The sequence below is a fragment of the Notolepis coatsorum genome, assembly GCF_963971535.1.
Source record: "Notolepis coatsorum genome assembly, chromosome: 5".
Lineage (NCBI taxonomy): Eukaryota > Metazoa > Chordata > Actinopteri > Aulopiformes > Paralepididae > Notolepis > Notolepis coatsorum.
In genome coordinates this window covers 28,492,488-28,515,823 of record NC_140169.1, presented here as the reverse complement: position 1 = coordinate 28,515,823, position 23,336 = coordinate 28,492,488, and the positions used below count along the sequence as shown (strand labels likewise).

Sequence of the window (23,336 nt, the reverse complement as noted above, 5' to 3'; positions counted from 1 at the left end):
AGAGAGAGAGAGAGAGAGAGAGAGAGAGAGAGAGAGAGAGAGAGAGAGAGAGAGAGAGAGAGAGAGAAGAGAGAGAGAGAGAGAGAGAGATTGCGCTATTTATCACAGTTTCACACCAAATGGGGAGGGGTGTTACAGTATGTAGCCTATTTGAGCACACCTGAATACTGGGCTGTTGTTGATATGCAAAGACAGCTGGGGTCCTTAGCGCCGGGTGCTCACCTGGCTACTTGACTTTGCATGACAATGGCTCAGAGATGGCCAAGCAGCCATTTTCCTATCACGTCTCGTCACTGTTTATTATCGTGCAGGGGACACGTCACTAACTCCATTCTGAAAACATGCCGGGGACATGTCCCCGGTGTCCCCCGCCATAGTTACGCCCCTGCCCCTCCCCCTGGTTCGCAACATCGGCGTCATCCTGGACCCCAACCTCTCATTTGACCCCCACGTCTGCTCCGTCATCAAAACCTCCTACTTTCACCTCCGCATCATCACCAAAATCAGACACTGCCTCTCCCCCCCCTGCTGCTGAATCCCTCATACATGCCTTCATCTCCTCCCGCCATAGGCGGAGTTTGAACTTGACGCCAGGGGGTGCGACTGCTTGGCGAACGATACCCGCGAGCATGCGCCGCGAGCATGCGCCGCGAGCATGCGCCGCGAGCGCGCGCGATTTTTTTTACCTTTATTTTATTATTTTAGCGTTTTTACAATGCCCTAACCCCTAATTTTTTATTTTATTTAGGTAGTACAGCAGCACACACACACACTCACACACACAGCACTACGGGGATCATTTTTAACTGACTTACTCTTAATCATTGACAAAGTGACAAAGATAAAGAAGGAAATACTAAAATAAAAAGACCACAACAAGTATATTGCTGCTCCACTAGACCACTTGTCTTTACTGTACCAAACATGACATACAAAAATAACAAAATACTGTGCAACACTCTGCCAAGCGCACAGCCGCGCACACGTATGCATACAGTAGGTTGTCAAAGGCTGTGTAAACAAAAGTTCACATTTTCTAATAACAGCATTATTAGACATGCCAATCCAACGAAAGATGTGCTGGTCGCGCTGGAGAAAAGAAAAGAAAAAGATGTTGCGTTTGTCTTTTACTTGTTATTTGTTATTCTAAGATGCTAATTCATCTGTATCTGGATAACCAATGAACGGATTCTGTCGGGGCAGGTAGCGTTATTTCGGGGAAATTGATATCTATAGTCTGGTATATTTTTCGTCCATGAAAAATGGAGGCTCTAATTATTATTATTCATAGAGACTCTCGAGCAATAATAATTATTACAGCCTCCATTTTTCGTGGACGAAAAATATACCAGACCAATTTTCCCGAAATAACGCTACCTGCCTCGACAAAATCCGTGCATTGGTTATCCAGATACATTAATTATCATCTCAGAATAAGTGGCTTTGTACAAGCGTTACAATGTACTATCGCGCGGGGCATTCTGCTGCTGCTGCTGCAAATGGTGGTGCTTGGCCGCGCGCGTTAACCCTTTCACTGCCACACTACAGAAGGTTCGCCTTATAATGTGACATGATTACTACTATAAAATTAATGTATTGTAAAACAAAACATAATAGAATTCAGATTTGTTTCTCACAATTATTATAATTTTATTAAAATAAAAACAATCTTGATTTTTTTTTTTTTTTTTTTTTTTAAAGCAATTTCCCCCCCGGCCACCAGGCCTGCACCCCCATAAACTCCGCCCATGCCTCCCGCCTTGATTACTGCAACTCCCTCCTCACTGGCATCACCTCCCGCTCCTTCCATAGACTTCAGATGGTCAAAAACTCAGCTGCTCGCCTCCTCACAAACACCCGGTCCCGTGACCACATCACTCCTGTCCTCCACTCTCTCCACTGGCTCCCGATTAAGCAACGCATCCAGTTCAAACTATCACTCCTCACCTTCAAAGCCCTCCATAGCCTGGCCCCCCCCTACCTGACTGACCTCCTTCTCCCTTACCGCTCCACCCAATCCCTCCGGTCCTCTTCCACTGCTTCCCTCACTGTCCCGTCATCCAAACTCAAAGGTTTTGGTGATCGGGCCTTCTCACGTGCTGCACCCCGACTCTGGAACACCCTCCCTCTGACCATCAGAGACTCTCCCTCCCTCTCCACCTTCAAATCCCATCTCAAAACCTACCTGGTCTCCCTAGCATTTAACCTTCCCTACCCATAACCACCCTCCTCCAACCTGTCGCTCCCCTTTCCCCTCCCCTCTCTGCCTCCCCTCCCCTACTGGCTCCTGTATTTTTGTTATCTGTTACTGTGGCTCTATGTTCCTGTGCATTCATATTGTTCCCTGTGGTTCTGTTTCTTTGTTTCTTTGTTTTTCTTTTTGCCTACTGTCAGCGACTTCGGATTATTGAGAAGCGTTTATAAAATAAATGAATTATTATTATTACTTGTTTACATTTACATTTACATTTAGTCATTTAGCTGACGCTTTTATCCAAAGCGACTTACAAGTTCTGTACGACAAGCCATCAGGAAGAGCACAACTCTATCAGCTGAGTAACAATGTTCATCAAAGTGTTGAGTGCTACAGTGTAGGTTAGTTATTGTTCTAGTACTATATCCTTCATTGAGAACAAGAGTTGTACTGTAACTCTTTTCTCAATGTATAACTACAACCAAAGACTATATATGTTGTTTTTGATATATTTAGAACTAATCTGTTGTTTTCAACTCATGCAGACACACGTTTAGTTCATCAATACCGTCAGTGTCTGTATATTATGTGAAATCATCCGCATACATAGTCATGACTGATTCAGAGCCAATGGTAGGTCATTTGTAAATGCTGAAAATAGGAGTGGGCCTAGGCAGCTCCCCTGTGGAACCCCACATTTTAAATTACTAGTGGTAGAAAAACTACCATTAAAATAAACACATTGTATTATATAAGACAGATGACCTTCTAACCTACCATTACGTTAGTCAGTAAACCAGTCAGTCAGTCAGTCAGTTAGTCAGTCAGTGAATGGTTAACTAAGGTACTCACGCGATGATGGTTTTGATGACGATGTCTTTGATCTTCTCCCAGATCAGAGTAGTGTTGACTCCTTTAGAGCCCAGGTACTGCCACAGGGCCTTCAGCGCCCTGGACACAATCAACACAATACATCAATACATCCATCACCTCATGTTGTAGGGCTGGGCGATATGACGATATTATATAAATATCGGGTACAGTTCATTAACGATACACTTTTTAAACGTATCGTGGATATCGTGATGTTTTGCCCATCTGGTCCACACGTTCAAACTTTTGAACAGCGCCGCCCCACACACACACTACTGCATCAAAGTTACTACTTATGATAACAAAGGCATTCGTTTTGTGGCATTAACGTTATATAGTTACACGTTCAATAACATCAGCGTATTTACATAGCAACGGCCGAGGTCGACCTAGATAGATAGCAAGCATTAGTCGTTCATATCTCAGCCCGTGCTGACTCAGTTGTGCCCATTCTGCGGTCTGTTAATAAAGTTTTCAATCAGACAGATGTATGGAAAGGCTTTTATTATAACATCCGTTGCAGTAAAATCATTATGCCTCCAGTCGTTTAGTCATCCTGCGGAGCTAAAAGCTAAACGTCGGCCGCGGGGAGCTACCGCTACCATTGTTGTTGTCATTGAGCTCTCGTCAAAATCAATGGCGGATATAGCGGAAGTAAAAAAAAAAATACGCGCTTGCCGATTGGTGCTAAGAATAGCAGGGCGGGTGCAAGCGGTGTGACGTAATTGGCAGACTCGACTGTCAATCAAAATGATTCTGTTTGCCGTCTGAATGAATGAAAACGTTATTAACAGATTGCAGCATGGGTACAATACAGTACAGCTCAATACAACAACAGTGGACTGGAGGATGCAGACCAGAGAAAGACTTTTGTCTTGTTTACATCAGGGTCCCCCATTTTCAATTCATCATATTTCATATCTAAATCATATAATATCTCATTGCTAAATATATGCAATATATAATCTAATAATCCAATAATCTAAATCTAATATATAATATAAAAATGCTAAATGCATGGGTATTTTATTTTGTCTTTAATGTTAGTTTGCAAACTCAAATACTGTCTTGGTAAGCCTCATAATGAATTGTTTGGGGGAAAAAAGAAACATCGTGATGCGTATCGCCGAAAGGTCAGAAAATATCGTGATATCATATTTAGGCCATATCACCCAGCCCTATCATGTTGTCTTCCATCTCTCCCTCCCTATTTCCCTCCTTCTCTCCCTCTCATCACTCTCTCCCTCCCGTTCAAGCCAGGAATCTTACCCCATTATGGCGGCATGTCGTTCTGTGTGAAAGGTACGAACACGGAATGGAGGGTCAAAGTTCATGGGTTATGAACATGTAGGGTTTGTGAAATAACATTTAATGAGGGCAGAGGTCATGCTTGGCACGCGCTAGAAGATATTACAAATTCTAACCCATATTGAAATGATGGTTCACATTTTTCACATCTGAAAAATTAAGCACTGCCGGGCTTGACATTACCATGCGCCTCTATTATGCCTGGACCTTTTTGGAAACATATTTCAGAACCCCAAGATGCGCTGCGTCTATCCGACTCTGGAACACGGCTAGGGATGGGTACCGTTCACATTTGAATCGATACCGGTACCCAACTAGGGATGGGCGTGAGTTCCTCGATTACTCGTAGCTATGAGAAAAAAATTATTAAAAAAAATCGAAATTATAAATTTTTATGAAAAAATTATTTATTACATTTTTTATTTATTTTTTTACATATCTTTTCACATGTATGTGTAAGATTATAACCGTTTGTTGGTTTCCTTAAACGTATATACGTGACTGAACAAAAATAGTTTACGTTTTTTTTTCCCTTTTCGAGTAATACACGATCAATCGAGTATAGCATGCGTCAATCGATCTGGATTTTTCTTTAAAATGCCCATCCCTATACCCAACGGTACCTTTTTTCTGTACTTTAGTCTCTAAAATTTGTATCTACCTACCTCAGTTGTAAAAAAAAATCCAAACTTAATATTTAATAAATAAATGTATTATTACTTTATTATTATTTACATCTTACTGTTGTAAAGCACTTTGAACTGCAATCCCCTGTATGAAAGGTGCTATACAAATAGTTATTATTATTTATTTAGAACAACATATATATATATACACAGTCAGTCACACACATATCAAATTATTCTTTTCATATGTATTATCTGCGAGACAGCGCCAACATGCAACGAGTCGAAAATCTCCGCTATCTCAACTGCAAGCAGGAGCAGTGTCTCTGTTACTCTGCAATGTCGACTGCTCCACTGTCTGTGTGTCTGTCAACTGAACTCTGCTTTGGTCCAATCACATTCCCCCACCCACAGTCTGCAAATCAAAGGCAGAGTAGGGCGGGTCTTCACGACATGTTTGGTTGTCTCTCACCTAGGGCAGGGGTTCCCAAACTTTTCAGGCCGCGACCCCCAAATAACGGTGTCAGAGAGCCGCGACCCCCACTATTATAGGAGGTAAAAACTTTTTTTTCTTTTAAGATTAAATGTTTTTTTTTTTTTTTTTTTTGGAAATGTATGGTTGAAACATGCACACGTTCAAACGCACACACACTAATAAGCATTGGAGGCTTTTAACCAGGGCCGGACTGGGGAAATCATTCAGGCCAGGAAATATAGTGCAAAATATAGCCCCAGTCAGGCCACTTTTTAAGCAGGGGGTCTGGGGGTCCCCCACCAGGACATTTCTTGTTACAAAGACTTCATTTCCTGCATTCTGTATATCTATTAGCGGGCGTCCGTCATCTTACTACACTTAGTAAGTAACTTAAGGTGCTCCCATAGTCGAGCGGACCTCCGCGGACCAATTTCCTACATGTCTCGCGCCAGTTTACACAATTTTCCCCACGCTGTTCAACTTCTGTCATGTCGTCGTCATCAAGATACAAGATACAAGAGTTTTATTTGTCACTGCATACAGGTATACAGTGAAATGCGGGGGGTCTTGCCCGCAACGATGTGCATAATACAATAGTAATAATATATAATAAGAATCCAACCAATAGAGCGACATTGTGCAATAAACAAGTAAACAAAGTAGGGCATATCGGTATCTGTACATGAGTTATTTACAGAGCATGGTAGGACATGCTAGGTCCTGTGGTAGTGCAGTACACTGTTAGCTACGGATGAGGCACTGGGTCTTTATGTACACTGCTATACAATGCTATATTATACAATCTCAAGCTCTACTATACTATTCTTAAAGTGACCTTTCCTTCTGTAAAGTGTCCATAAGTGTGAGCGTGTGCAGCATGAGTGTGTGTGTGCTCATGTTAAAGTGGCTGCTAGTGTGTGAGCGTGTACAGTGTGTGTGTTGTGTGTGTGCTCATGTGTGCTTGTGCATGGAGAGTTCAGTGTTCAAGGCTCTGATGGCCTGGGGGAAGAAGCTGAGCCGAAGTCTCTCTGTCCTCGTTACTGGTGTTCGCAGGCGTTTGCCTGACCGCAGCAGCATGAACAGGCTGTTGTTGGGGTGGTGAGGGTCTTTCATTATCCTGCAGGCTCTGGATTTGCACCTCTTGTTGTATAGGACCTGCAGGGTTGGTAGTGCAATACCCGTGGTACGCTCGGCTGAGCGCACCACTCTCTGTAGGGCCTTCTTGTCCTGTGCTGTGCTGTTGCCATACCAGGCAGTGATGTTTCCAGTCAAGATGCTCTCTACAGCTCCGGAGTAGAAGGACTGGAGTATCTTCCCAGATACTCTGCACTTCCTTAACTGTCTCAGGTGGTAGAGGCGCTGCTTCGCCTTTTTTACGACTGAGTCTATGTGTGTTGTCCATGTCAGGTCCTCTGAGATGTGGACCCCCAGGTACTTGAAGCTGCTCACCCTGTCCACGGTAGCCCCGTTTATCCTCAGTGGTGTTTGTGTCTCCTGCTGTCTCTTCCTAAAATCCACGATCAGCTCCTTGGTTTTACCAATGTTCAGGAGCAGGCTGTTGTCCTGGCACCAGCGTTCCAGTACCTCAACCTCCTCCCGGTAGGCCTTCTCGTCGTTGTCCGAGATCAGCCCCACCACCACTGTGTCGTCTGCAAACTTCACTATTACTACTACACGATGTCAAAATAAAGAGTATGTTATCTCCGTTTCCAATATTTCGATAATAAAACAGGCAGTTTTACACACTTCATTTAGAAAAGCCATTCAAACATCTCAAGTCCTACTCTCTCTTGGCATGGAGCGAGTGGTCAGAGTCAAATGCAGATTGGCGTCACATTAAATGCAGTTCGATGTCAACCAAAACCCAGAGCAGCGTTTTGTGTGACACCAAGTGGGCGCCGCGGACGTCCGCGCGTCAGAAAATAGGAGCTTCGCACTTGGACTCTGCTTTGGGTCTGCTTTGAGTACCCTTTGGGTCCGCTTTGAGCCCGCGGGAGTCTACTCCGTGTACGGTGCGCTCGACTATGGGAAGGGCTTCACTCTCATGCTTGCTCGCACACACACACACGCTCTCTCTCTCTCTCTCTCTCTCTCTCTCTCTCTCTCTCACTTTCACTCTCACACTCGCACCGAAAATTGGCACTGTTGGATCTCACGTGAATCGATACTCGGTAGTACCGACGTGTTTCGGTAGGTACCTTTAAAAGTACCGAATTCGGTACCCATCCCTAAACACGGCATTGCGGTATTCTGTCAGAACAGCATTATGCCGGTCTCTCTCTCACCACTTGTGTCCCTGACAGGCCTTGTTGTCAGTGTTGGTCTGGTACTCAGAGTTCTTCTTGTTGACGCTGTAGTTGGTGAGGTGCATGAACTTGTTGCTCAGACTCTTCATAGAAGATGAATACCTGAGAGGAAACACACAATTAACTTTATGTACTTTTTTCCATCATGGCTGCCTGTAACCATTGGTAACCACTTTAGAAAGAAAATGCCAAATCTATTTGCATTGATAGAGGATGTAAAACATTGAAACTCTAATAATGTAGTTGTCTCATTAACGCCACAACTTTCAAGTTATTCTCAGGGTATTCTCACAGTATTCTCATGCTATTCTCAGGGTATTCTCATGGTATTTCCATGGTATTCTCAGGGTATTCTCATGGTATTCTCATGGTATTCTCACAGTATTCTCATGCTATTCTCATGCTATTCTCATGCTGTTCTCATGCTGTTCTCATGGTATTCTCAGGGTATTCTCATGGTATTATCATGGTATTCTCAGGGTATTCTCACAGTATTCTCATGCTTTTCTCAGGGTATTTAAATGGTATTGTCAGGGTATTCTCATGCAATTCTCAGGGTGTTCTCATGGTATTCTCGTGGTATTATCACGGTATTCTCACAGTATTCTCATGGAATTTATTTAGTTTTTTGTCTAATCTGAACTCACTTGCAGCTGGCGAAGCGGACCAGTCCATCAGAGAAGATGTAAACTCTCAGAGGGTCGTAAGAGGTCACGTATACGTAGATACGGAGGTCAAACTTATTACCGCTGATGAGGTAGGGCTTGTGGAGGTACCTAGAGACAAGAATAAACAGATATGATGAGGTAGGGCTTGTGGAGGTACCTAGAGACAAGAATAAACAAATATGATGAGGCAGGGCTTGTGGAGGTACCTAGAGACAGGAATGAACAAATATGTAACTGAAACAATAAGGTGCATCAACATACAGAAGTATAACTATGGATTATAAAACAACAACAGTATAGCTTGTATAAAATCAAATATATTTACATATTTTGATGGTGCTAACCTAATACAAGAATGAGAACGTCATTTTGAGTACTCACATATCTTCAATACTATTAGATGTACTTGATATTGACCATTTTGGCTGGCTACAGTATTTTACAGAAAATAGAAATGTATGAATGCCATATTTTAAACAATTGAAAGTCTAGTATTTTGTTCTTGGTATCTGTGGCCTTGCTTCACATACAGTATACAAAGCTCAAGAGCTTTAGCCTGGTATCAGGCAATATTGTACAACATGTTATTGGTGTGTATGCAGATTTTCTTGAGACTTCTCAAAGACTGGCACATGAAGAGATATTCATGAGGAATTGCCTGTTCATTTTCATCAGGATTTTACCGGAAACAAATCTAAAGAGTGGTCTCAAAACCCAAAGGGTCCTGGTAGGATACGAGTCAGGTTGACTTAGTCTTGTACTAGTAGTAGTCTCTAAACTAGGGCTGGGTGCTAAGTGATAAGATGCTAGTTACAAGTAGTGCAGCGGTCTCTAAACACACTGGGTCATGATGAGATAGTAGGTACTAGTTACTCAAGTTGACTTACTTCTGTACTAGTAGTGGTCTCTTGCGGGGCATCTGGCTCCATTTGTGGATAACCTGGATTCCTATTCCCCTGGCTGAGGCTGGCTACAGGAGAGAGGAGAAGGTTAACTAGCTGAGGCTGGCTACAGGAGAGAGAAGAAGGTTAACTAGCTGAGGCTGGCTACAGGAGAGAGGAGAAGGTTAACTAGCTGAGGCTGGCTACAGGAGAGAGGAGAAGGTTAACTAGCTGAGGCTACAGGAGAAGGTTAACTAGTTGAGGCTGGCTACAGGAGAGAGGAGAAGGTTAACTAGCTGAGGCTACAGGAGAAGGTTAACTAGTTGAGGCTGGCTACAGGAGAGAGGAGAAGGTTAACTAGTTGAGGCTGGCTACAGGAGAGAGGAGAAGGTTAACTAGTTGAGGCTGGCTAAAGGAGAGAGAAGGTTAACTAGCTGAGGCTAGAGGAGAGAGGAGAAGGTTAACTCGTTGAGACTGGCTACAGGAGAGAGGAGAAGGTTAACTCGTTGAGACTGGCTACAGGAGAGAGGAGAAGGTTAACTAGTTGAGGCTGGCTAAAGGAGAGAGAAGGTTAACTAGCTGAGGCTAGAGGAGAGAGGAGAAGGTTAACTCGTTGAGACTGGCTACAGGAGAGAGGAGAAGGTTAACTCGTTGAGACTGGCTACAGGAGAGAGGAGAAGGTTAACTAGTTGAGGCTGGCTACAGGAGAGAGGAGAAGGTTAACTAGTTGAGGCAGGCTAAAGGAGAGAGGAGAAGGTTAACTAGTTGAGGCAGGCTACAGGAGAGAGGAGAAGGTTAACTAGTTGAGGCAGGCTAAAGGAGAGAGGAGAAGGTTAACTAGTTGAGGCAGGCTACAGGAGAGAGGAGAAGGTTAACTAGTTGAGGCAGGCTAAAGGAGAGAGGAGAAGGTTAACTAGTTGAGGCAGGCTAAAGGAGAGAGGAGAAGGTTAACTAGTTGAGGCAGGCTAAAGGAGAGAGGAGAAGGTTAACTAGTTGAGGCAGGCTAAAGGAGAGAGGAGAAGGTTAACTAGTTGAGGCAGGCTAAAGGAGAGAGGAGAAGGTTAACTAGTTGAGGCTGGCTACAGGAGAGAGGAGAAAGTTAACTAGTTGAGGCTGGCTAAAGGAGAGAGAAGGTTAACTCCTTGAGACTGGCTACAGGAGAGAGGAGAAGGTTAACTAGAATGACACTCTACAGCAGTGGTTCTCAACCTTGTTAAGAGATGAGCCAGCAGGTCACAAGTGGTGTCACATTACAAAGCATTGTGGAGTCAAATTATTTACTTTGCTTAGAGGGCACACTTGAGGAATTATAGGAATTTCAAAGGGCGAAATACTCTGATATTTAGAATTTCAAATAACTAGTTCTGTCAAAGACTTTTTACGCCACTCTTAACTCTCTTAACACATTCAGCACCGGAGCTATATGACTGAATTAGGTCTAGATGGCCACCGCTTTAATCAATGGGAGTGCTTAAAATATATCTTAAATTAGGGCGGTCAGGTGGCGTAGCGGAGATTGCGTTCGTCACCAACGCTGGGAGACACTGGGTTCGCCTGTTCGAATCCAGCTCCCAGCGTTGTCACCAGCTTGGCTGGCCGCTCACACTAATACAATTGGCTGTATTAGGGGGTGGGAAAAGCTGGAGGGTGGGAATCTGGCGTTGTGGACAGCGACGCCTACAGGTCAGGTCTCGGCACTTGCTCAGCGGGGCAGGACTTGGTGGAGATAGCGTGCCCTCCCACGCGTTATGCTTCACCAATGAGAGCCCTCGCTGCCAAGTGAAAATACGTCACTGGCTGTCGGCGCACGTCTAAAAGGAAGCGTGTGATCGATTCGGGACGCCTTGTACCGACTCGTAGGAGAACATGCATACAGCGCCAGGTAGGGGAGGGGGGGAATTGGCACAACGACTAATTGGGACGGGGAGAAAATCGGAGGAAAAATCAGAAAAAAAAAATAAATTAAAAAAAAATATATATATATATATCTTAAATTATGGCTATGGGTCTAATACACCAGTCACTTATCAATGAGTTGCTTGCAGTCAACATGTACAAAACGGATTGTTTTTTCATCAGTACATTTCCGTTTTATACCGTTTTGAATATGAATATAGTTTGGGTGCTTCTGTGTAATTCCAGGAAAAGACGCGATAATAGCGTTTTAGTGGAATACACTAAACACGTTGTCATTTGTCGCTTGATTTATGAATAGTTTTCAAATACACGCTAGATTATCGCTATTATATGTGTCCTCATGCACGATACAGAAGCGGGCTGAAAATCACTTATCCGTGCATTGGTCGGCGCCAACGGCACGCACACACACACACACACGCTCCGATGGCGGTGAAAGGAACATCTGATTAACCCAAGATTGGTAACATAGTGAGTCCTTACCTCACATCTGATGTCCTGCAAAAAGATTAATCCAATTCCTGATCGCCATTCCAAATATTGATCGCGTTTATTGATCCAACGTTATATATCCAAAACACATAATCCACGCTGCTCAGAGTGTCCCCAGTCAATGTGGCATAATATACTGCATGCCCGAGAAGGAAAACCTGGACCGGACTTTTTTTTTGGATGCACATCCCCAGCTAATCCAATCCAATGATGTGCAATACCATCCGGGAGACGATAGGCGGCGGCATTTGCCCTTTTGCGAGCTCAGACCCATTCCCAACGATAACATCAGGTTGGATGGATGAAAATGAATGGATATCGCTAATAAAAGAAATAACGATTAAAACCAGACTATACTCGTGATTGGCGTTCAAGCGTTGGCGAGTTAACCTGACTATACTCGGGTCTGGCGTCCAATGTGTTAAGGCCGATAGATTTATAATTTATTTATACTACGTTTGTTTACCAATTATTTGAAGTGTTATTAGCTAAATATAAGCTTGTAAAAATATCTGCGCATTGCACCGGAAAACTATTTAGACGTCAGGACAGGAAGCCGTCATGAAATCGTTGTAGTCCTACGAAAGAGGAGACCCAGGGCTTTCGATGGACGTCTACATTTTATAAAACTACACTACCCAGCTCACACCAGCCGCATACAAATGTAGTCCAACAAGCGCCTTGTTGACTACATTTGACTACAAGATCTTGACGCGAAAATCGTTTTTATATCTCACAAACAAACATTTGTAGATGCAGCAGTAGATAGTCTTTGCTGCTCTGTAACGGGCGCCTGGTGGTACTAAATCCAGATTTAACTCTGGAGAAAGAGGAGATTTGGGTCGATCCATAGATGTATGACTTAGCCATAATAAGGTAATTTATGGGCCTGATATTCTATATTCATATTTCAAATTGCATGTGTCCGGATGGCAAAATCCAGTACTGTATCTACAAAAAACACTGTAAATCATGTGCCCTTTGTTCATTTGCTTAGATTTATTTGTACACTTGATGGTGTTGACTGAGCTCACTTGTCAAAGATGAAAAGAAAAAAAATAATAATAATATTTTATATTCTCCTTTGGTTCATTACAATTTACTCAAGCATAGTAACAGACACAATATTTCTGACACTGGGAATACATTCCCTGAGATCCATAGATGTCCATAGATACCAAGAACATGCAAATGGACCTTGTAGAAGTGGAGCCATCTTCCATTTACTTGGGTATGTACTTTTAGACGAATTATATGAAAATATGGCTAGGGCTTAACTGGTTCCCGGCCAACCACGGACATGTCCATGTTTTGGACCCAACGGTAGAGGGCCAACCACGGACATGTTCGTGGCAAGGTTGTTTTGGCTTTTATTCCATTTTAATAACCTACTCAATGTCACCGAGCGGCACTGCAGATTTACCCTACTCTTGGAATTCTGAAAAGTGCATTACCGGCCAGATCCTCGTAGGGGAGCTGTCTCGATAATGCAGTGTTCCCTGTGGCAGAACGGTGCTTTATTTTTTTTGACTTTCAATGGAGTTTCCTGTTAGCTGGAATCTATACGTGTAACCTGTAGCTTGGAATACCTTTTGCAACGCCGAATTCACTATGCAGTAAAGGAATATATCATCAGCCAATGGACATATCGATCTACCAGATGACGATCGATAACTGGGAAATCCTTTTGGTGATCCAACCGGCCCACGGTAAGATCTTTTCACATAAATTACATGCTGATCAGGCCTTGTTATCATACTCAACCAGCCGATCAGCGAATGTGGCTACTGAGGCTAACGCCGTTATTGGTAACCAATCATCAGAAACAACGTCCCCCGCCCCCCCCCTTTCATGCAGTCATGGTGGACCATGAATACCGACAATATGCATTTTGAGTTTTAGCTCTAGCTTCTGTAGTGCCGAAACGCTGTTCGATTTAATGTTATTAGCTTAGCGCCCTGTATCTCGCCTTCCAGGAAATATACTAGACCAAATCCCATATAACGCTTATATTCAAGACGCTATAACATGGGAACGTATTGATGAAAAAATTATTTCTTTAAGCCATTTTGAAGGGACGGTTTATGGTCTCAATTGACAATGAGAATGGACAGATAGCAATACTATAAAGTATAGATTTAGCTCTACACGCACAATGCAAGTCTGTTTTAAAATGCTGACCTTATAGCGTGAGATTAGACGGCCCCCAATGGCCGGGAATGTGTTAAGAGGTTAAGGCTGCGGTTAGACTTTCATTTCATTTTCGTTTCATTTTCAGATGAGTTTCGCCGCAACGTAGCGGGAGGCGAGTCACACTTTCGTTTTGTCACCTGAGCACAGTGATGTAGTACACTGCCAAAGCAGTAGGTGGCAGTATGTGGCGAACATGAAGGCAATTTTCAACAAATCAGAACTTGAATGTGCCAATACACTTCCTGCAAAGAAAATGTCAACAAGGCGGGCGCCGCCATCTTTGCCTATTTACCCAATGCAGCACTTCTTTTTCAGCAAAGTGTAATAAAAGTGCAATAAACAAAACGGATACATTCACTGTGTGTTCTGCCTCTCATTTGTTGATGAAACAAAACTAACATCAACACAAGTGACCACCAAGAGCGGATAGTTTAGTCTCAAAAAAGATCGGTGACGTTGTTAGCTACATTGTTAGCTGCATGCTAACGTGAATGGAATATGCCATTATAACAGTATAGCATTGTGGCTAGAAGCTAACGTTAGCTCACGCTAGTTAGCCAGCACCAAACTGATGATATCGGGAGCCATCACAGCTAGATAACATTAGAGACAACGCCGTGTGTATTAAACAAAGGTGAATAGATGACTGGGCCATTTTGTTTAAAGGGGAACTATTTTACTATTTCTTTCACTATTTGGGCACTTTTACACAATTCCTGTGAGTTTATGGAACACCTCTGTAATTTTTTTTTTTTTAATTAATTGTTTTGTATTTCTAATCAAGTACTCAAAAACAGCATTTTTCTACCTCAAGATCTTAAGCCGTTTTGAGCTGATGTGGCTGCTGGGGTGCAGCAGCCACATCAGCCTGATGCTACACAGCCACATTATTATGCAGCTGAGTCTCTCTGACATCACAAATCAGCACATTTTCAGATGACTCAGTTCAGTGAGGGTGAATATTGTGAGAGGAGAATTGGAAGAATGCGCCAATATGAGAATTAGAGACATAGATCATGTTAATATAAGTCCACATAACTAGGAAACAATGCTAAACACTGAAAAAGGCCATTTATAAGATAGTTCCCCTTTAATGCTTGTTAAGATTGAAAGAGGAGCTCTGAGCTAACAGGGTCTGATAGCTAACGTTAGCCAGCTGCTCATGCAATCGGTAATGCTAGCAGAATGAATGGATGTAAACTTTATTTAACATATTGCATAATGGGTACAATACAATACGGCTCAATACAAACAATTGTTAAGGGAATGCAGACTGTTGTAGCTTGGACTGGGGTCCTTATAACAATAACTTGACAACACATGGTAGCTGCAGCTATTTGGGACAGCTCTGCGGTCACCGGAAGGGCACGCAGATGGCATCTACTGCGCATGGGCGTTTTCGCAACAACGGCTCTGTGCAGATTACACAATTGTTGTCGGCGAATTTTGGCGCTACTCCAAAACGGAAAACACAATTTAGCGTTTTCAGTAGGGCCACAACGTATCCGCCAAAAAACGCATTTCTGTGTAAAAGGGACAGCAGACGTATTCAAAAAAGGATTAAAAACGAGCACAAAAACACTCAGTGTAACAAGCGCCTAAGTTAAGGAGCCTCCTTTGGAGTTAATACAGGGAGAAATCTTGATAAGCAGATCCTATCAGTAGTAAGGGTAAGTATACAGATTCTTCAAGAATTCTCCTGTGGTCTCAGTAGACCCTCATGAGGAAGGGTCCACAATTAAAGGTTGTGGACCTGTCTGATAGGGATATATTATTAAAATATTGTATAATTGGCTGATATGAACATAGATAATGTATGTAAAAGCTAAATAGTATATTATGCTGTATCGTATTATGAATTAATTATGAGTAGGTATTATTGTATTGTATTATGAATTCATTCATAAGGAGTATATATTTGTATATTGTATTATGAATTTGATTAGGGTTTTTATTGTCGTTTTAATTGTCTGTATGACATGTAAATGTTGTGAGTGTATAAGGGTTTTTATTGTTGTTTTAATTGTCTGTATGACATGTAAATGTTATGAGTGTATAAGGGTTTTTATTGTTGTTTTAATTGTCTGTATGACATGTAAATGTTGTGAGTGTATAAGTCTGTAACTGTATTTTATGTGTTATGGACCCCAGGAAGAATAGCCCCAGCACTGCTGTGGCTAATGGGGATCCAAATAAACTTAAAACTTAAACAATAGAAGTCGAGATTGATTTCAATCCCCTAATTGGTTACACATTAGGCTGCAGAACCCCATCTGATTAGATTTTATCTCAAGGACCTCCACCTGAGAAGATCTTTGTTTCGAAATGATTATTTTCCCAATTACCAATAGATAGCTCCTTTACAAACATATTTTTAACAGCCGTGATCACCGTCCTCCCAGGCCTTCCTACATTATAATAATCTAACTAATGAACTGTTAACACATCCACCGCCAATCCCGCTGTACAGCGTGTTTGCCGGCCATGCAAATTCTGCCAGACCACGCTGTACACAGCGATATTGAGATCATATTTCATTTTCGCCATGGCATTCATAATTCCGCCACCCAGCCTCTGGTGATACAGTGGGACCCTGCACAATAGTGCAATGCCTCAATACCGCCGCCTGGTGGATGATCGGGCGAGTTACAACCGGAAGTGGCCATCAGTGCATCTGGGAAATCCGTCCGGCAGTCACATATCGTTGCGGGACTACAGACAAACACTGGTGTGCATATGGATCACTGCCATAACTCAATAATCAATATGATTTGGGCGTTTATTGCACCATACAAACCGGAAATGGATCTAGTAGATCAACGTCAAATAAGTGGGATCTTTTTCCTCCAGTCTCATCGGCGAACGGTAAGAGGACAGTAACGTTACTTTCAGCTTGATTGTTTATTCTTTTCACTGCAAACCGATCTAATCAATATATCACCCATACTACATAAAGCATTTACTGACGATCACGGAATTATAAACGACCCCCCCCCCCCTTTCATCCGAGCATGATGAATCATAACATATGGGATCATATACAGTTGAATTTTTTAATATAGCGTGTATCGGGAATAAACGGCGGTTGATAATCTATATATGCGTTTATGCCTATAACTCACGTTCTGTGAATTACTGCAGAAAACGATAAAAACATACTTATATTCTAGAAGGTATTTTTGAAGAATCTATGAATGAAAAAGTATAACGTTCCTACATCCTGAACGATAGATAATCGATGTTGAATGGGCCATAGTAATGTCAATTTAGCAATACAATTAAAAAAGTTATAGCCCTGCAAAGAAGGTGAACATCTCCATAGGCTTAGAGTGGTGGCAGTGAGCCTACATCGATGGATATAAGCGTGGCAAGGAATGTGTTAATGGATTCGATTATTTACAGGTTTGATAATCCATTTCTGTCTCGATCCACTGTCCTCCCACGCTTTGCGGAGCAGCTTGATGTCCTGCGGTAGGATGAAGGAACGGGGGAAGAAGCTGAACTCTCGTTTCCCGAAGAGAGCCTGCATCTTGGACAGGTTCCTCCACAGACGATCCTTCCTGCCGATCTGGAAGGAGCCTGGGAAGTGGTTCAACTGTGTGTGGAACCAAACACAGGCATAAGCGCACGCACACACACACACACACACACACACACACACACACACACACACACACACACACACACACACACACACACACACACACACACACACACACACACACACACACACACACACACACACACACACACACACACACACACACACACACACACACACACACACACACACACACACACACACACACACACACACACACACACACACACACACACACACACACACACACACACACACACACGAGTCAGAAGGAGAAAGCCTACTAAATAGGCTTAGTGTTTATATAAAGGTTATGTAGCCTAATAAATAAAACAACTTACTAACGTTAGCTAGGTTAGTGTTTATGTAGAGATTCTGTAGCCTACTAAATAAAACAGCTGACTAACGTTAGCTAGGTTAGTGTTTATGTAGCCTACTAAATAAAACAACTGACTAACAATAGCTAGGTTAGTGAGGTTATGTAGCCTATAAAATAAAACAACTGACTAACATTAGCTAGGTTAGCAAACTCACAGTTGTGATGGTTATAAGCATCACAAGTTCAAATCATTCCAATCATGGTAGCTAGTGAGCATGTGCATCCTCAAGTCAGAGCCGACAGATACGTTCAAATGAGAGGTAAAGAACATTCACCTGTATGCATCACCTGTAGTGCATTCACATTGTTACTAGGGGTGGGGGATAATCGATACAGCAATATATCACAATATTTTGCGTGCCGATATTATATTGATACAGTGATGCCAAGTATTAATATTTAAATAATAATAATTTTTTTATTGACAATCCCATTTTACTGCAATAGAAATGATTGGAATGAGGTGAACAGACGTTAACTTATTAGATAAAACAGATGATGTACGGTATATATATTTTTGTTGCAGATGTTAACACATTTTTCCATTGGGGACATGGAACTGATGTCAGCCCATGTTACCCCACTCCTTAACCTCTTATGCATCGGATGTCACGGCACTTTGCCCTCGTCTGCCTATGCTCCGGGCTGCATTTTGCCGATCAACCAATACGTTGTTGGAAAGTTGAATTTGCCGCCTTTCGATCGTCACCCTACTCGACCTATTGCGCGCGTTCCAATCTCTCGAGTTACAAGACGAAACATCCGACGAGCGTCATTTGACAAGCCATTCGGACAAGTGACCACGTTGTGGGTAAACTGGGTGTTTACTTCAGTGTGTTCAAACCTCTGTAACTCTATTTCATTAGGACTCAGAGTGATTCTTTTTCTTTGTGAAAGGAAGTTCAGAATGCTTCCTTTCAAAAGAGACCAGACTCATGCATGTGCTATAAGTATAAAGTATAATAAATCGCAAATTACTTTGGTTATGCAAAACTAGCCACATTTTTTTGTTAAAGAGCTGCCCTGGCCTCAAGCTGCCCTGGCCTCAAGCTGCCCTGGCCTCAAGACTGGACCTGGCCTCAAGCTGCCCTGGCCTCAAGCTGCCCTGGCCTCAAGACTGGACCTGGCCTCAAGCTGCCCTGGCCTCAAGGCTGGAGCTGGACCTGGCCTCAAGACTGGACCTGGACCTGGCCTCAAGACTGGACCTGGCCTCAAGACTGGACCTGGACCTGGCCTCAAGACTGGACCTGGCCTCAAGACTGGACCTGGCCTCAAGACTGGACCTGGCCTCAAGACTGGACCTGGCCTCAAGGCTGGAGCTGGACCTGGCCTCAAGACTGGACCTGGCCTCAAGGCTGGAGCTGGACCTGGCCTCAAGGCTGGACCTGGCCTCAAGACTGGACCTGGCCTCAAGACTGGACCTGGCCTCAAGACTGGAGCTGGCCTCAAGACTGGACCTGGACCTGGCCTCAAGACTGGACCTGGACCTGGCCTCAAGGCTGGAGCTGGACCTGGCCTCAAGACTGGACCTGGCCTCAAGACTGGACCTGGCCTCAAGACTGGAGCTGGCCTCAAGACTGGACCTGGACCTGGCCTCAAGACTGGACCTGGACCTGGCCTCAAGACTGGAGCTGGCTTACCTTCTGGTGTTCTTTGATGGCCTTGAAGCCTGGAGACTTCATATGATGTCCCCAGCAGCCCAGCCAGTCATGACTCCCTACAACACAGTGTGTAGTTAAAGGACGTAGAAATCAGCCTCACATTTACTCTCTCATACATATTAAGGCTGTCAAAGTTAGGGCGGCTAGGTGGCGCAGTGGGTTCGAGCCAGGGGAGGGTAGAATTGACCTGTCTCAAACCCTGCCCCTTTTCTTGATCCTCCAATCACAACTGTCGCTTACCTCGGACAAACTTGGTTTGTCCGAGGTAAGCGACAGTTGTGATTGGAGGATCAAGAAAAGAGGGCAGGGTTTGAGACAGGTCCATTGGACAATGCGAAATTGGGGACGGGAGAAAAATAGAAATATGGGGAGAAAAAGTAGTTAAAAAAAAAGGCTGTTAAAGTTAACGCGTTATTAACAAGTTAACACAAAATGCTTTTAACGGCACTATTTTTTTTTTTACGCGAGATTAACCGGTTATGATGTTTGAACCTCAGGCCACTCCGTAGTTTGGGAAATCAGGAAGCAATGCACTGACATTGCATGACAACAAACCCCGTGAGCACTAGTATAATGCACAAAAAGGACTATTTTGAATGGCAAGTTCAGCTTCAAAGCCATGCCAGATGGCTCTCTCGACAGGACAAAAGTTATTTGTATTTACTGTGGATGTGGATTTAGTTACCACCGGAGTACATCTAGTCTCAAATACCAATTCTCGGCCAAGCACCGATGGGGAGAGCCCTACGCACCCTCGCTTGAGGCAAACCACGCTGGATCATTTGCAGGGGAGACCACAAACTACAAGCCGCAAACTTACAACAGCGGTCGCGATATGCAGGCCGATTAACATTGTGGAGGACGACGGTCTGCGTGAAATAATACGCATCGCATCCAAGACGAGAGGCATTAGGGCAGAGCGGCACAGTTGCACTCGACAGAGACTATTGGACTTCACTCAGGTGAATAATTGATACTCTCATTGATACTATGTTTGTTTCTGACTCAAAGTGTGTGTGAGAGTGAGAGAGAGGGGGGGGGTTAGAGATATGAGGGGGGGCAAGAGAGAAAGAGAGATGGGAGTGTGTGTGTGTGTGTGTGTGTGTGTGTGTGTGTGTGTGTGTGTGTGTGTGTGTGTGTGTGTGTGTGTGTGTGTGTGTGTGTGTGAGAGAGGGGGGGGGGGGGGGGGGTGAGTCCCCAGCCCTTCTGTCGGTGAATGTAACAAGTTCCTAACTTTCTCTTTCCTCTATTATTTCATGCACACTATTCATTGTTTTAAGTTATTATTTTTGTTTAAGTTATTTTGTGCATCACTCTGTTTGTTTTGAATTTGATGCAAATTTGCAATACATGGGGGTCATCCTTTTGTGTTAAATGGCTTCAAGTTAAATGGCTTCAAGTGTAAAGTTCAAAACACTACTGTGTTAGTAATCATTACTATGTAATGTTACAGTTGGTAAATTGGTACGCCCATCTGTTATTTTTTTGATGGGCTTCTTTCTTTTTTAGCATTTTGTTTTACATTGCAGTTTGCGCATCTTAGTTACTTGAAGATTCTGGACAGTATTTCTCATTGTGGCAATAAATAAACATGCATTTTTTGCATAAAGCAAGCATTCATCTACTCTCATGTTGATAGGAGTATTAAAACTTGAAAAAGATCCATTTAACACATTCCCGGCCATCCACGTATATACACGTGATTGGGAGCCAGCGCTTGAATCACGTATATATACGCGTTTAACTTGTTTTTTCTTTTATTCAATTTGAATATCCTATTCACTGTCACGGAGCTGTCTTTTGGCTGGAAAAGGCATATTGGGACTCGGAAAGTGCAGTACCGGCCAGATCCTGGTAGTGGCGCTGTCTCGAGAATGCAGTAATCCTTGTTTCAGACCTGGTGTCACTTTTTTTTCGCTCCGGGTGGACTTTTCTGTTAGCCTGAAGCGAGGGCTTTACCCGATCGCCGGGAATACTTTTTGCGACGCCGAATTCGGTATGCAATAAAGGAATATAGCATCAGCCAATGGACATATGGATCTACCAGATGTCAATCAAATAACTTGGAAATTCTTTTTGGAATCCAACCGGCCACAGGTAAGAGCGATTTGACGTAAATTTCAGTCTGATCGGGCCTTGTTCTCATAGCCATCAGCGTATATGTTGTTGTAATAACGAATGCCGTTATTGGTAATCAATAATCAGAAATGACTTCCCCCGCCCACCCCCTTTCATGCATTCATGGTGGAACATGATACCGATCATAGGCATTTTGATTTTTAACTCTAGCTTGTGTAGGGACAAAATGCCAATCGATTTAACGTTATTAGCTTAGCGCCTTATAACTAGCTTTGCAGGAATGATCCCAGATCATTCCCATATAACAGATAAATTATCTTTCCTCACATTTTACCCATTCACTCACACATTCACACACTGACGGCGGAGTGCCAACCTGCTCATCAGAAGCAATTAGGTGTCTTGTTCAAGGACACTTCGACACGCTGCCCGGGAGGAGCAGGAATCGAGCCAGGAACCTCCGGATTACCAGACGACTGCTCTACCTCCCGAGCCGCTGTCGCCCCACGAGTGTCTCTCTCTCCCTGTATCCCTCTATCTCTGTGTACCCCCCTCTCTCTGTATCTCTCTCTCACACACATATTTACAGATAGATAACTCACTCTTGGTGACTTTGAAGTGGGACCTGGCGACGGTGTGTTTGACAACGTTAGGAGTAACTATACTCATCTTCCATTTCAGAAGCCTCCTCTGTTCCACAGGAAGCATCTCCACTGGAAAATAAATCATACACTTCATCATATACTACTCATAATCCACTCATATAATCACATACTTCATAAATATACTACTCATAATCCACTCATATAATCACATACTTCATAAATATACTACTCATCATAATCCACTCATATAATCCCATACTTCAAAATATACTACTCACAATCCACTCATATAATCACATACTTCATAAATATAATACTCACAATTAGGGATGTTCGATATTGGCTTTTTTACCAATACCGCTATCAACCGATATTGTCCAACTCTTAATTTTCGATACCGATATCAACCGATACCGATATATGCAGGGTGTTTCAGGTAATTAACACTTTGATCGCCATGGTTAAATTCATAATTTACCATCCCTCGCCATCTCTATTTGTCTATGGAGAAGTTCCCCTTCTTTGCAGGGCTATTACCTTTTAAATTTTATTGCTAAATTGACATTATTATGGCCCATTCAATGTCCTATATCTATTGTTCAGGGTGTAGCAACGTTATACTTTTTCATTCACATATTCATACTAAAATACGGTCTAAAGTATAAGTATGTTTTTTATCGTTTTCTGCAGCTTTCTCCAGAAAGTGATTTATAGCTCCAAACGCATTATATTGATGATGAAATACAGTTTGATAGCAATCGGCGCGAGATAAAAAATGTCAACTGGACGTGATTCTAGAAGTTACTACGTATCATCTGATGTTGACCGGATGGGCGGGGGGTCGTTTATAATTCTGTGGGCAACGTTATATCATTCATCTAGTGTGGGTGATATGATCATCAGAGCAGTTAGTATAGCAGACATTAGAAAATAACGCTGAAACTCACCGTATCTTCCTCGCGCCGTTGGGGGATGAGCGTGGAGCAGAGATATTCCTATTATGGGATGTCGAAATACCCGATCCATCTCCAGGTTGTATAATAGTATATACGTCCAAATCATGTTGTTTGTCGAGTTA

General features: G+C 43.0%; 1 protein-coding gene across 3 annotated transcripts in view; it reads right to left on the bottom strand.

The window, feature by feature from the left end:
- Window positions 1–23,336, bottom strand: part of ttll4 (tubulin tyrosine ligase-like family, member 4) — a 132,925-nt gene that overhangs the window by 52,855 nt on the left and 56,734 nt on the right. For all 3 annotated transcript variants that reach the window (XM_084314543.1, XM_084314544.1, XM_084314545.1), the window contains 7 exons: window positions 22,256–22,366; window positions 19,554–19,630; window positions 17,334–17,528; window positions 9,338–9,420; window positions 8,430–8,558; window positions 7,762–7,884; window positions 3,047–3,145 (listed from right to left, as the gene is read on the bottom strand). In XM_084314543.1, coding sequence (XP_084170669.1) covers window positions 3,047–3,145; window positions 7,762–7,884; window positions 8,430–8,558; window positions 9,338–9,420; window positions 17,334–17,528; window positions 19,554–19,630; window positions 22,256–22,366 — 817 coding nt within the window. The remainder of the gene's footprint in view (window positions 1–3,046; window positions 3,146–7,761; window positions 7,885–8,429; window positions 8,559–9,337; window positions 9,421–17,333; window positions 17,529–19,553; window positions 19,631–22,255; window positions 22,367–23,336) is intronic.